At 37.5% G+C, this 15,577-nt stretch overlaps 1 protein-coding gene across 1 annotated transcript in view; it reads right to left on the bottom strand.

The window, feature by feature from the left end:
* TMEM67 (transmembrane protein 67) overlaps positions 1-15,577 on the bottom strand; it is a 57,818-nt gene that overhangs the window by 26,385 nt on the left and 15,856 nt on the right. Inside the window, exons 7-13 of the mRNA XM_037741848.1 lie at positions 9,080-9,142; positions 7,168-7,322; positions 6,937-7,045; positions 6,181-6,267; positions 5,724-5,789; positions 2,479-2,635; positions 1,510-1,633 (exon numbers count right to left, since the gene is read on the bottom strand). Coding sequence (XP_037597776.1) covers positions 1,510-1,633; positions 2,479-2,635; positions 5,724-5,789; positions 6,181-6,267; positions 6,937-7,045; positions 7,168-7,322; positions 9,080-9,142 — 761 coding nt within the window. The remainder of the gene's footprint in view (positions 1-1,509; positions 1,634-2,478; positions 2,636-5,723; positions 5,790-6,180; positions 6,268-6,936; positions 7,046-7,167; positions 7,323-9,079; positions 9,143-15,577) is intronic.

Genomic DNA, 15,577 nt, shown 5'->3' with positions numbered 1-15,577 from the left:
GACCAAGGAAGGTTACACATAAACTAATTATGATAACACAAGCTACCTCAAGTGGTCAAAACTTAAAATATACCATCTGATTATGTAAGAAAAAACCAAAAATGTACCATCTGAGATAAATTAGAAGCTCAATCTAAGTCCTATGAAGTTTACAAATGAAATCACTGAAGCGCTATAAATTATATTTGAGGAATAATCAAAAGTACATGAAGCCTGAAGACAGGCAGATAAGATCTTGATTTTTTTATTTTTTAATTTTTATTATATTATTATTATTATTTTTTATAAGACGGGGTTTCACCATATTGGTCACGCTGGTCTCAAACTCCTAACCTCAGGTGATCTACCTGCCTCAGCCTCCCAAAGTGCTGGGATTACAGGCGTGAGCCACCGTGCCCGGCTAAGATCTTGATTTTCAAAAGAGAAAGATGAATTCTTAACAAAATAACATGTGATAGGCCAGGTGCAGCGGCTCATGCCTATAATCTCAGCGCTTTGGGAGACCAAGGTGGGAAGACTGCTTGAGCCCAGGAGTTCAAGGCCAGTCTGGGCAACATAGCAGGACTCTTGTCTCAAGATAAATAAATAAATTTTTTAAATAAAAAAAAAAAGTATGAGCTATAATATGGTTATGGCACAAAGTGAGGTTCATTTTACTAAATTCAATGTATTAGTACTGCATAGTTCATGAATTCAAAAAGGAAAGTGCCAATCAGTAGGGGCCAGCATGGTTTCATCAAGAACACATCAAGTCTGACTAGGTTCATTTTCATTTTTATTAGGGATACCATATTAGCAGATTGAAGAAATGCTGAAAACATAGTACATTTGGATGTCAGCATGATATATAACAAAGTTTCTGCACTGTTTATCTCATAAGATTATGAAAATCAAAATGAAATTACTGAAATAAAAGTATACTGAAGTACTTCAAAGTACCAAACTACCGAGAGATAATGGTGTTGATTTTCATCACTGTATTCAAGGTATACAACCTAAAACATTAGGGTAGGAAAGTCACTAAGATTTTAGAGATCTCACACTGGAAAAGACAGAAAAATATAAGTGGTATGGTACTCTCCTAAGGTAGGATCATAGGTTATCCTAGGAAGAAGGAGGTGTTGATAATTAATCCAGGTAAACCTAGAAAAAATGCCACTGAAAGAAATGAGGAAAGCGGAGTCCTAAAAATTAACAACCATCTGGCAGGCTCTTTCTAAAACACCAGTTTCAGCTCACCGGTATTTACTTAGCTATTTGCAATGCATTCTAATTCAGCAGGTCTACATGGGACCTAGAATGTGAATTTTACCTAACTCCTCACACTCCTCTGTTACAGTTTTCCCCTTGGCTATTCACTTTTACTGGTCTATGCCAATCTACACGTATACCTAAAATAACCTGACCAATTGTTCCAATTCAGTTGTCCTTAATGTTTTCATCTACTAATGACTGGCAAATACTTCCATTATGACATTTTCCCATAAATATCATTAGACATTTGTTTACCTCAGTGATATTTGGGTAGCAACTCGAATTACTCTTGGCTGACTTCCTAAGTCATTTTCTCGTCCACTTACTGCATCCACTAAGAAAATGCGCCGAGTTAGAAGCCACTTGCCAGAGTTGCTGTCTTTTATTATAAAAAGAAAAAAGCTTATTGAACAAATTTAAAACACAAAATTATTGTTTTAGATAGGATGGCTGCAAGAAGCTATTGGTATAACAAACACCTGACAATGGCCTTCTCTAACTCATGTGAATGTCTTCTTTTGTTGTTTTTTTAGATAGGGTCTCGCTCTGTTGACCAGGCTATAGTACAGTAACATGATCATTGGCTCACTGCATTCTCGACCTCCTGGGCTCAAGTGATCCTCCCAACTCAGCCTCCAGAGTAGCTGGGACTGCAAACGGGTGCCACCACACCAAGCTATTTTTTTTTTTTAGCAACAGGTTTTCATTATGTTGCCTAGGTTGGTTTCGAACTCCTAGGCTCAAGCAATTTTCCCGCCTTGGCCTCCCAAAGTAATGGGATTATAGGTGTGAGCCACCACATACTGGACTTGAATGTCTTCTGATTGTTTAAACTTTTCATAAATTTGGAAGGCTTTTCCCTGCAAATTACCTGAAAAAGCAGGATTTCATAACACGAATAACAACAAAAGAAACTAATTTGTCCAAAAAAGCATATTCAGGACAGCTTGAAGAAAAAGCCCCAATTTACAGTTCTACTAATGTTTCTCAGGATATACCCTTAGCAACAGTATAATTTCTTAACAATATGTCTGGCAATAAAATTAGTAAAAATTTTTGAATCCACCAGCAATTTATTGTTTTATTTTTTGGCATGCTGTATTGAACCATGTAAGAGAGAATTCATGACCTTTCTTATAATCAGTGGTTTATTAAATTATCATGTGGGTTAAATTATTTATTGATTTCTGCTTAGGGAAAGAGTGGTATGTATGGATGTCTTACCTTGGTTCACAAACATCTTATTGTGCTGAAGATTTAGGTTTAACACAGGCACAGCCAAAATATATTGATGTTGATTTTCATCAGCATATTCAAGGTACACATCATAAAATATAGGAGTGGGAAAGTCAGTTAAGATCTTAGAGATAGGAATCTCACACTGAAAAGTAAAATTAGAAATAAAAGCATATAAAACAGCAACTTAAAGTACTAAAAAGTAAAATAAAAAGATAAAAGATCACAACTGAAAATTAGCAAGCACATTTATTATCTTCAGAGTGTTTTTCTAGCTTTGCAAAATATCTTTATGCTACCTTGTCTATATGCATTTCCATTTGGCTTCCAAAGCATGAATACTGTAAATACAATTATTTTATAAGGACCAAAAACACCAACAGTAAAGAACTGCTTTTTTCTTGAGCCTCAACTCAGATGAAGAAGGTATGCCTTCATTGTCAATATTAAGTGTACATCCATGAAAAGGTTTAAAACTACTGTTCTGTGGGATAAAGTCCCAATTTTTTTTCCTGATGTACAATGATGCCTACAATCTGGCTTCCATTAACCAAGCCAGGCTTATCTCTCACTACTCCCTATCAGTCTCTGATGGTCCATTCATACTAATTTACTTGCAGTTTCTGAATATGCCATGCTATTCCAAGTCTCTCTGTCATTGCAAATGCTATTCTATGTCTTTCTGTCTGACATTTCCTTCCCTACTGTGTTCTCCTGACAAACTCATATTCATTATATAAGCCCAAATATCACTTACTTTGTGAAGCCTTTCTATAGTTCCTCAGAAATCAGTACCTTGTACATACCTACAGAATGACAATTACCACATTCTTTGCAATTATTTGTCTATATAACTGTTCTGCCCACTAGGCTATGAACTACTTGAGAAGCAGCCAGGTTCAATGAAATTAAAATGCTTTTTAAACCTGATGGAACACTGGCTCCACAGTTTATGTGACAGAAGACTTTGGGTAAATTACCCAATTATTTGGCATTATTTCCTCATCTGGAAAGCAAAGATATTATGTATCTCACATAGTTATTTTATAAATCAAACGGGATAATGATGATAAAATGCTAGGCACATAGAGACGGGCATTGCATAAGTGTTGATCTTCCTGGCCTATGTTAGAAGCACAATAACATTTATTTTAAAAACAATAACAGGGCTGAGTGTAGTGGCTCACGCCTATAATCCCAGCACTTTGGAAGGCCCAAGGCAGGTGGATCACGAGGTCAGGAGTTCAAGACCACACTGGCCAACATGGTGAAAACCTGTCTTAAAAAAAAAAAATTTTACAAGGGAGGGGAATGTCACATACCGGGCCTGTTGGGGGGTGGGGGTCTGGGGAAGGGATAGCATTAGGAGAAATACCTAACGTAGAGGACAGGTTGATGGGTGCAGCAAACCACCATGGCACATGTATACCTATGTAACAAACCTACATGTTCTGCACATGTACCCCAGAACTTAAAGTATAATAATAATTTAACAATTAAGAAAAGCAAAAAACAAACAAACCAAAAGCAACAACATGTAAATCATTTCTGACAGAAGTAAATTTATGTTCATGGTAGAAAATCTGGAAATTATAAAGAAGGAAACAAAAATAATTTCTAACCTCACTATCTGGACGTAACCAATGTTAAAAATGTTTATTTTCTTCCAATCCACTTTCCATAATGGTATTTTTTGTTCTGGTTTTGTTCTATGGTTGTATGTGAAACTTTATCAAGAAGGATTTTTACAGACTAACGAATTGACATAGTTTGGCTGTGTCCCCACCCAAATCTCATCTTGAACTGTAGTTCCTATAATCCCCATGTGTCATGGGAAGGACCCAGCGGGAGGTAAGTGAATCATGGAGGCAGTTACCCTCATGCTGTCCTCATGATAGTGAGTGAATTCTCACGAGATCTGACGGTTTTATGAGGGGCTTTTCCCCCTTTTGCTTGGCACTTCTCTTCCTGTCACCATGTGAAGAAGGACATGTTTGCTTCCCCTTCCACCATGATTGTAAGTTTTCTGAGGCCTCCTAAGCCATGTTGAACTGTGAATCAATAAAACCTATTTCTGTTATAAATTACTCAGTCTTGGGTGTGTCTTTATTAGCAGTGTGAGAATGGACTAATACATGCATGTCTTTCAAGTATTTAATGGCTCATAATATTCCTTAGTAAGATAATGTTATTTCAAAATAGGTATCAAAGTAAGGAAGGTCAGAGGAGAAAGAAAAGAACTGAGAAAGATGAAGGAATTATTTTTATTTGTTATTAGGGGGTAGAAAAAGAAGGTAATAACTTTTTATTAGTCATATTTTTAAAAAGTAGTATTTTGGTTGGTCCGAAGGTGGTAGTGAGTTATCTCAGTTGATTGTTCAGAGTCAGTTACAGATGGAACTCCTTGTTCTACTCTTTCCCTCTTCTCACTATTGCACTTAACTAGTCTTTTATTAAAAAAAAAAAAAAAAAAGTAGTATTTTTACTGTATTTCCAAATGCTCAGAAATAAACATTACTTTTTAAGACCTATAAGCCTAGCCAGGCATGGTGGCTCACACCTGTAATCCAAGCAATTTGGAGGCCAAGGTGGGTGGATCACCTGAGGTCAGGAGTTCAAGAGCAGCCTGACCAACATGGTGAAATCCCGTCTTTAAAAAAAAAAAAGACCTATAAGCCTAGAAGCAGATAAACAATTTATTATGAAGATACAACATTATATGCTGTTTAAGACTCTAGGCCGGGTGAAATGGCTCACACCTGTAAATGGCTCCAGCACTTTGGGAGGCCAAGGCTGGTGGCTCACCTGAGGCCACGAGTTTGAGACCAGCCTGGTCAACATGGCAAAACTCCATCTCTATGAAAAGCACAAGAATTAGCCAGGTGTGGTGGTGCATGCCTATAGTTCCAGCTACTCGGGTGGTTAAGGCACGAGAATTGCTTGAACCCAGGAGGCAGAGATTGCAGTATGAGCTGAGATCTCACCACTGCGTTCCAGCCTGGGTAACAGAGTGACACTGTCTCAAAAAAAACTATAGATAACAAGATGCTCTGTTTATGCCACTTAAATTAAGATTTTCTGTACCCAGATAAAAAATTATATTAATTAGTGAAATTATTCATTACTGTTAAAAACATTTCCAATCTCAAAAATTTAATTATTATTCCAATTACTGTTGATGTGATATTTTGAAAAATAAAGCTAAAATATAAACTAATATAGTTCAGACTTACATTTTGTTGGTAGGTTGTTCCAAATGAATAAGCAGCATTGAGCCTTGTCTCTGTGTCTGGACAAAGCTACAGTAAAAGAATACAATAGATAAATATCTCTCACAACTATTTTCTATGCTTATACTCAAGAGTTCTCAAACTCAAACATGTATATATGCTCTACATAACACTTATTTAATGTATTAAGGATATGAAAAGTTAAGGGATTATAAATTAAAGTCATAACTTTAAAAGAAAGAAACTTAAGAAATTTTCGTTTAAAGCACCAGGAAAAAAAAAAGTCAACTGCAGTATGTAACTGATGCTCTATTCATACAATAATCTAGTCTTTTCCTCTTGTCTTTGCCTCAGGCAAAATCTAGTCTTTTCCTCTTGTCTTCTCAGGCAAAGCCTGAGGCAAAGACAAGAGGAAATAAATAAGGCACATTATTAATTCTTTAACTAGAATCATGCTTACCTGTAAAACACCTCCTTCTAAAGTTTGCCACTTGAGAAAATTTCCTCTTATATCATAGGAAGCAGCAACAAACTTCAGTTTTGTATTCTAATTAAAGAAAACAAGAGCAAAATCAGGTCAAATACTCTGAAAGTAATACAGTAGCCTATAAAGAAATTTTCATTGTTGATTCAACTTTTTTGTTGAAAAATTACATTCAATTACCTTTGTTTTCAGGCTTAATCTATTTTTATGACTAAATACACCTAAAATAATTGGACTGGTTTTTTGCATGAAAATTATTATTCTAGAATTGAGAGGCAACACTACTGATAGATAAGCTCCTTTCGAACCTGTTAAATGGGAGTCAGTGTGGGAGAATAGTATCTGCTCAGTCTGGAAGCTCCAAAAATTAGAGGTGGGAATTTGGCCCTGTGAAGTGCTGGGCAATGTCACAGGGCCCCAGTCAATCCTCGGAAGCACTTCTTTAAGATATGAAAAAACAGGACAGAAATTTTTGCATTTGGTGATGAAAACTACTCTTCCCAAACCTACAAGTACTGTGTCTTGCCATAACCACATAATCTAGAAGTATCCATATATTCGATAAGATAGCTAAACTCTATACTGTTTAGTTCTTATAAGTTGCTGACATTTATATTTAGTAACTGAGTTTGTAGCAACAACCTAAAAAGACAAGAATTGTAACTTTTTTATTACCTTTTAAAATTGTAAATCAAAATGTAGTTATCCTCTAATGATATTAGAGACTTTTACCTGGTTTTCTCCTTTGAAACTGAAATTTGTAGGAAGAGAAGTAGTACTGAGCACTTGAGGTGCTAATCCTAACTGGTCTCCATAAAACAGCCAAGGAAGATTCTGTCTCCTATAAACAGTTACAACTGTTTTAATAATGGAGAATAAATATTTCTTATTATTAATATTTGTGAATATATTAATATAATGAATTCAGTAAAAATAACATTTCATTAATCAAAATATCCTTACCAAAATGAAATAGAATGAATAGCGCCCAGTCCAGCAGCATTTTCAAAGATAAACTGAAATAGTCGACACGCATCAAATGTGGCAGAGTTGTAAGAATTCATGTTCATCACACACATATTTCCAAGAGCTTGACAAGATGTTAGATTGGCATATACCTATAACAGAACAATGGCAAAGAAAAGTAACATGAATCTGAACAGTCTATGCAAAAGTTCATATAAAAATTTTACTTTAATTTTACTTATTCTAGGCCAGATGTGGTGGCTCATGCCTATGATCCCAGCACTTTGGGGGGCCGAGGCAGGCAGATCACTTGAGGAGTTTGAGACCAGCCTGGTTAACGTGGTGAAACTCTGTCTCTACTAAAAATACAAAAATTAGCTGAGTGTGGTGGCATGCACCTGCAGTCCCAGCTACCTGGGAAGCTGAGGCAGAAGAATATCTTGAGCCCAGGAGGCAGAGGCTGCAGTGAGTTGAGATTCTGCACTCCAGCACTCCACCCTGGGCAACAGGGTTAGACTCTTATCTCAAAAAAAAAAACAATTTTTTTTTTTTTTNTTTATATTCTTTTGCTTGTTAAAAACCTTTCCTCTGGCTTAAGTAGAAAATAAACTTTCCACGTGGGAAGAGAAATAACATGAACATTTTAATTGCAAATTTTAGGCTAAAATATAAAGACAAGAAACTGAAAGAAGAACTAAAGAAAAACTCATAGCACAAGATTTAAAAAAAAACAATTAGACTATATTTGGAAGAATAATAATTTGTATATTAGAGTTTACACATAAAATCTAATCTATTTTGTTTAAGTAATCTGCTCTATAAACAACAAAATAAGATCATTTGTTGAGTTTGCCTCTCAACCTTCTTCCTTAGTTTTCCCTATCAGGAGAGGGCAATTCCATTTTTACACTTATTCACATGAAAAACTTTGAACTTTTTTTCTCCCTTGCCCCATATCCAGCTCATGAATAAATCCTGTAAGCTAAATCTTCAAAGCATAGCTGAAAGTAAACCTTTGTCTAATTTCCATAGTACTACTTTGTGCAATGGTCCACTATCTCTCACTCAAGTTCCTCTAATACTCTCCTAAATGGTCTCCCTGCTTCTGTCCTTATCCCAACAAATTCTGTTCTCCATGCTACAGTAATCCTTTCAAAAGCTGAAGTTCTATCATGTCTTCCTTTGTATGAAATCCTTTTAACTCCCTTAAATTAAGCCCCAGGTTCTTGCCATAGCCGCTCCCTATATCCCTGACCTCATCTTCACTCCACTTTTCCTGCTCACTCTGCTCCAGCCACTCCAGCCGTCTCCTTTTCTCTTAAGTATGAATAAGTCAGTAAACTCTGCTTTGAGACCTTTGCTCCTGCTATGGTTTCTGCTTACAATACACTTCCCCTCGATGTTTACATGGCTCACTCACACTGTTTTCAGTTCTTTGCTCAAATATAGCCCTCTCAGAGGTGTCTGCCCTGATCACTACATAAAATAGCATCCCCCACCCCCTCTATGTTCTTTACTCTTAATTATTTGCCTTCATAGCACTTAGCACAACCTGACATTTACTTAGACTGTAACTCCATGAGGGATGTTTTTCTCTTTTTCTAAAATATCTAACCTGATTTAAGAACTGGGCCTGGCACACAGTAGGTCATCAATAAACATTTACTAAGTGACAGTCAGTTTCCCCTAACACTCATTTTCAGCTAAAAAAGCTTGGAGACATTCAATTTGTATATATTAAATAACATCTTCTTTATGTATTCTCTTTCAGCCCACTAGAAAGGGTTTATTCTTCTTATAAAATTATGACCAAGATGCTATAGCTACTTAGAAACTTTTATTATCTGGGTAAAAAAATGGTACAATTCTTCAAAATGAAATGAAATTTATTTAAAAAATTCAAACTTACCCAACATGCAGCTGCCGATGATTGCAAATACTTTGCAAACCATTCTGAAGTTAAATACATGCCCTGTAAACAAAAAGATGAATTTTATCTTTAAGTTCGAATGATGCCAATATGCATATTGCTGAATGAGAAGTGTCTCACATTACTTTCACAATGTTAGTGGAAAAACAGATACTAATAGGAACACAAAAATTGATTTTTAACCAATGTCAGTTATTATAAATAGGACTGCATTACAAAATCATGACACTTAGGCAAAAGTTACAAAGAGACAAAATGGGTCTATAATCCAAAAATACTACATGCCTATTTCACTAACATAAAAAATATAGTGGCAAACAAAAGAAAAAATAATAGATCCTGACTTACTATTGAGTGGTTAATATTTATTGGCTTAGAATTATTATAAATACTGTAACAAACTGGCAAGCAACAACAACAACAAAAAAAAAAAATGGGGGAAATCATTTCAAATCTCCAAAATGGTGCTTCTCAAACAATGGTGGGCATCACAATCAGCCGCAGAACTTTCTAAAAGCAAAAAATGACTGGCTTCATCACAAACAAAAAAGAATCAGAGTCTCCAGATGAGATCAAGGCAATTACATGGGTTTTGAAGACTATAGATAACAAAGCCATGGTTAAAAACCATTGCTTTAAAGCTTATCTGCACATCTTGCTAAAATATGAGAAACTAAGAAGCACCATTCAGAGAAAATTCTCTGGGAATAGACAGAAATGATATAACTAAATTACATGAACATGGGACCACAGCGATAAGATAGATCTATAATAAAAATATGAGGTACTATTTTCTTATCTTTAATAGGCAAAAAATATTTTGTAAGAAAAAAACATGCACAGAAGGCTGAAGAACACACACACACACACACACACACACACACACACACACACAGGTAAAAATGGAATGCAACACAACAGTACTGACAAATGTATGTAAAATGGAGCCAGATATAATGCCACTGATAATGTAAAAGTTGCATGATACTTTTATAAAGCAATATCCATATACTCTAACCCAGAAACTTAGAAACATTTAGGAAATTTATCTTAAGGCAATTATCACTCCAAATGGGAAAACATATTTAGTGCATAAAACGATTGACAGCAATATAATTAATAACTGAAAACCTAAATATTCTCTGGAGATACAATTATGCAAATTTTAGTGCATAAGCCAGAATATTATGGAACTATTAAAAAATATAATATACAAAGTGAGTCTGGAACATGGTATAGAGAAACCAAGGAAACACCTAAAGTCTAAAGAAGTCACATCAAAACAACACAGGAGCTATGCTGAAAGGAAGTTCAAATTTGGTACAACTTGAACTTCGAAAAGAAGAATACCAGTAATAGATTACAAATAATCTATATAAACAAAGATTATATAAACAAAGATTCTATGAGTTCATAATAAAGCTTTAAAAAGAAAAAGCACAGAGAAAAAGTAAACTGCTTCTACAGACAATTGCTAGCTAATAAATGTAGAGGGAATAATAGGGTTTTTATCGGAAATGACCAGTTTAATAATTGATACAGGCAAGATTCATTAATGAATGCTAAAATGGATATTTAGTCTCAAAGTTAAATTTCAGACTAAAGTATTAATCACAGTACCTTTACAATGGAAAGAAGTGGCAGACACAACTATGACCAATAAATCAAATTTTTTTTTTTTTAAAGACGGAGTTTCACTCTTCTCACCCAAGCTGAAGTGCAATGGCGTGATCTCAGCTCACTACAACCTCCGGCTCCTGGGTTCAAGCGATTCTCCTCCATCAGCCTCCCAAGTAGCTGGGGTTAAAGGAGCCTGCTGCCACACCTGGCTAATTTTTATATTTTCAGTAGAGACAGGGTTCCACCATGTTGGCCAAGCTGGTCTTGAACTCTCGACCTCAGGTGATCCACCCACCTTGGTCTCCCAAAGTGCTGGGTTTACAGGTGTGGAGCTACCACACCCGGCCTAGCTATCAAATTTAGTATTACCAATAACTGAACAACCTGACAGACATTACATCTCCTTGTTGTGATGCAATGGGCTGTATCTGTATACAACATCTATATAATATCTTGCAAAAATGTGTTTCACTGAGTCTAATAATGAGAAAACAACCAGAAAAACACAGAAGAGAAAATCATAAAAGCAAAGTGAAGCAGGGATCTGTTCTAGACTAAAGGACACTAGAAAGACTAACTGCAATGTGTGATCCTTGACTGGATCCTAGGTCTCAACATAAACTAATAAACATGTATTCTGGTTTATCAATTAATCTAATCTCTTCTGAGTTTAATTACTGTAAACAATTCCTTAAAATCTGACTGACCTACAAATACTTGGATAAAACTGAGTTCTCATTCTTGCAAACTGAGGACTAGGTGAGGGTAGTCAAACCACCTTAACTAGATTTTGCTTACATGATTCTTTTTTTTTTTTAAAGATGGGGTTTCACCATGATGGCCAGGCTGGTCTTGAACTCCTGACCTCAGGTGATCCATCCACCTCGGCCTCCCAAAGTGCTAGGATTACAGGCTTGAGCCACCGCGCCCGGCCTGCTTATATGTTTTATAAACTGGCTACACGGAACCAGTCTGAACTTCAGTTGCAACATGACTTAAAATCAGGAATTCCAAACCTGTCCTTAGGAAAGAATCGGTGTTTAGAACCGGTATGTTTAGCGCACAATTGCTGTGGTGATGTCATGCTCTCCCTAGCCAGGTCTGAGCCTCGACAGATGAGGGACAGACATTCATGGCAAATGGGACCGCTCTTCTCATTCCTCCTATGGGCCCCTCGCCTCTCCTCCCTGCCCTTGGGAAGTGTGTGGGATGCAAGGATGCATAATCCGGCTGACCTTGAGACCCCACCCTCTGCCTCATGACATTGGCAGTACTGGGGGGGTCATCTGAGGCAGCAGGCACCCATTGCTGGCCTCTTAATGCCGTTGCCTTGCAGGAGGCCCTCTTTTCAGTAGTAGGAGCTACCCCACCAGCCTGCCAGGCTGCCCTTCCCTGCCCACGCCGGTGTTGCTCTGCTAGACTTTTGCAGTTCTCCTGGGGCGCTCCGGTTGTCCCTCAGGTGGCCCAGGCCCAATGGTGGTGTCGTTCCTGTTCCCAGTGCCCCATCCTCCAGTCACCACTGCAGTGTCTGCGTGTGGGACCCAAAAAGTACTGGGGAGGGTTGAGGTGTTTTTTTTTTTTTTTTTTTAATTTAGTTTTAATTTTTAAAAATCTGGTTTGTTTAAATGAAATACATTAACTGAATCAGAACAACATTAAGGATGGAACCTCCCTACCCACCTATCAAAGAAGTCTACAATGAGTCAATTGCATGGTGCTATCACAGGAGGGAGAATGTGGAGGTGGAAGAGAAAGTGAGGTGGTTGGAAGATTGGTTACATTGACCATATGAATAAATAGAGTATCGATAATGAACCCCAGATTTTCACCACTGGAGAAGATATATAAAACCTATCAAAAGGAAAGATTAGAAAGAACCCTGAGGTATTGCTTCAGAATTGAAGGTATCTGTATCAGCTATTTTTATTTTATTTTATTTATTTATTTTGAGATAGAGTCTCACTCTGTCACCCAGGCTGGAGGGCAGTGGTGCGATCTTGGCTCACTGCAACCTCTGCCTTCCAGGTTCAAGCAATTCTTCTCCCTCAGCTTCCCAGTAACTGGGATTACAGGTGTGCACCACTATATCCAGCTAATTTTTATATTTTTAGTAGAGACAAGGTTCCACCTTGTTGGCCAGGCTAGTCTCAAACTCCTGACCTCAAGGGATCCACCTCGGCCTCCCAAAGTGCTGGGATTACAGGTATGAGCCATTGTGCCTGGTCCATTTATTTTAGTATATATACACAGACATAGAAATAATCATAGATGTGTATATGTATATTTGTGTATATTTCCTAGCTATGTTTGCTGAGAGGACATAATAAGTGTGTTAATCTTGGTTTCTAAATATTATCCTTCAAAACTAATTAAAGAAATGGTTGACTCCAGCTGGGTATGGTGGCTCATGCCTATAATCCCAGCACTTTGGGAGGCCAGGGCAGGCAGGTCACCTGAAGTCAGGAGTTCAAGACCAGCCTGACTAACACGGACAAATCCCATCTCTAGTAAAAATACAAAAATTAGCTGGGCATGGTGGCACATGCCTGTAATCCTAACTACTTGGGAGGTTGAGGCAGGAGAATCGCTTGAACTCAGGAGTTGGAGGTTGCCGTGAGCTGAGATCGAGCCATTGCACTCCAGTCTGGGCAACAAGAGCAAAACTCCATCTCAAAAAAAAAAAAAAAAGAAATGGCTGATTTCAGGGCTGAAGGAGGAAAAGTGGAAAAGTATAAGATCAACCTAGAAATCTTGTTGTATCATAAAGTAAGCAAATGTTGAAAGAATGATGGAGACATGTCCAAAAAAAAAAAAAAAACATGCAGGTGCCAACTTGAAAGGACTTTTATTGGTCAGATATAGGACAATTTGAGCATCAAAACAAATAATGAGTACACTAGATTATAACTTACTGAATAAATTAGAAACCCATAAATCCACGTGGACATTAATTTTTTAAAATAAGTATATAGTCTGGGTGTGGTGGCTCATGCCTGTAATCCCAGCACTTTGGGAGGCGGAAGGGGGCAGATCGAGAGGTCAGGAGATTGAGACCATCTTGGCCAACACGGTGAAACCCTGTCTCTACTAAAAATACAAAAAAATTAGCCAGGCATGGTTGCACGCACCTGTAATCCCAGCTACTCAGGAGGTGGTGGCAGAAGAATCGTTTGAACCCCGGAGGCGTAGGATGCGGTGAGCTGAAATCGCACCACTGCACTCCAGCCTGGGTGACAGAGAAAGACTCCATCTCAAAAAAAAAAAAAAGTAAGTGTATAAATGGGGAAGAAGAGATAGTTCTTCTTTACAATAGCATGTCAATTAATAAATGTGGAAGTAATCAAATGTGGGTGGAAATCAAAAATTAACCTTTGGCAACCATCATCAACAATGGAGACTAATGCTAGTGGGTTAAGGGTTAGTGAGGAAGTGTCATTTTAGAAATACTCCTCACAAAATACTAATCAATTACAAATGGAAAACGGTAACTTTATGGTAGCCATCGTGACTTTAGGGCAGGTGATCAAAGTTAACAGCATCAGTGGTGGCACGGGTAGATATTGTGTGCCCCTGGATGTGATGCAGTGCACTAAGAAGAACATGGCATCTTTTTTGTGGCTTTTAGCCAAGCAGGTACTGAATATGAGGAAAGTATCTGTAGGATGGTAAGGCCTGTAATCTTCAAAACTGTTGCATTCATGAAAAACAGGAAACACTGAGGACCTGGTTCCAGATTGGAGGAAGCTAAAGGGACATCACCACTAAGTGATTGGGGATCTCAGACCAAAAAGAACAAAGAGCCATTGTTGAGATTTCCAGCAAAATTATTTCAACTTATTTGAAAAAAGAAAAAAGGAAAATTAATACCTGCAAAGTTAATAATCATATACACACATTCACTCTAATCTGGAGAAGAATGACCCAGAAGACATGTACCTTGTTACAGATGAGGCAATTATTAGATAATCTCAGAGCTCCCTATGTATACACCTATTTTAGCATTTATTTTGTTGTCTTGTAACTACTTTGTACTTGCCTGTCTTCTTCACAAGACTATACTGGAGGAGAGGAATTTTTGCTTGATTCATCAAGATCCTAGATCCCAACCTTATCATTGCTACCCTCACAGTCCCCTTAATCACTCCTATATTCAATAATATTAACAATAATGATATTAACAACCAGATCACAGCCTGTCCACCCCAAGCTCTGACATACTAAGGCATCCTCAATGTTTGGAATTCCTATTCTAACTCCTAGTTATCTAACTCTTGTTCTCTTGGATTTGTGATCTCTTCAGTTACAATTCATCTACTTACTTTCCATTTTATACCCTAGAACTAGTTAACACCAGCATCTGTTGCCAAAGCTCTAACTCCAGGCCTCAGTAATCTCATCCATAAAATAAGGAACAGTCTGGCCAAATAAGAATAATCCTGGCCAGGCGAGGTGGCTCATGCCTATAATCCCAGCACTTTGGGAGGCTGAGGTGGGCGCATCACCTGAGGTCAGGAGTTTGAGACCGGCCTGGTCAACATAGTGAAACCCCATCTCTACTAAAAATTAAAAAAAATTAAGGCCAAACGCGGTGGCTCATGCCTGTAATCCCAACACTTTGGGAGGCCAAGGCAGGTGGATCACCTGAGGTCAGGAGTTTGAGACCAACCTGACCAACAAGGTGAAACTCCATCTTTAAATAGATTAAAAAAAAAGAAAAAGAAATTAGCTGGGCATAGTGGCTGGTGCCTGTAATCCCAGCTGCTCAGGAGGCTAAGGCAGGAGAATAGCTTGAACCCAGGAGGCAGAGGTTACAGTGCCACTATACTCCAGCCCTGGCAACAGAACTTCCATCTCCAA

Source organism: Cebus imitator, unplaced genomic scaffold, assembly GCF_001604975.1.
Source record: "Cebus imitator isolate Cc_AM_T3 unplaced genomic scaffold, Cebus_imitator-1.0 Scaffold109, whole genome shotgun sequence".
In the NCBI taxonomy this organism is placed as follows: Eukaryota; Metazoa; Chordata; class Mammalia; order Primates; family Cebidae; genus Cebus; species Cebus imitator.
The sequence above is the reverse complement of the archived record's forward strand: the minus strand, read 5'-3'. Positions and strand labels throughout refer to the sequence as shown.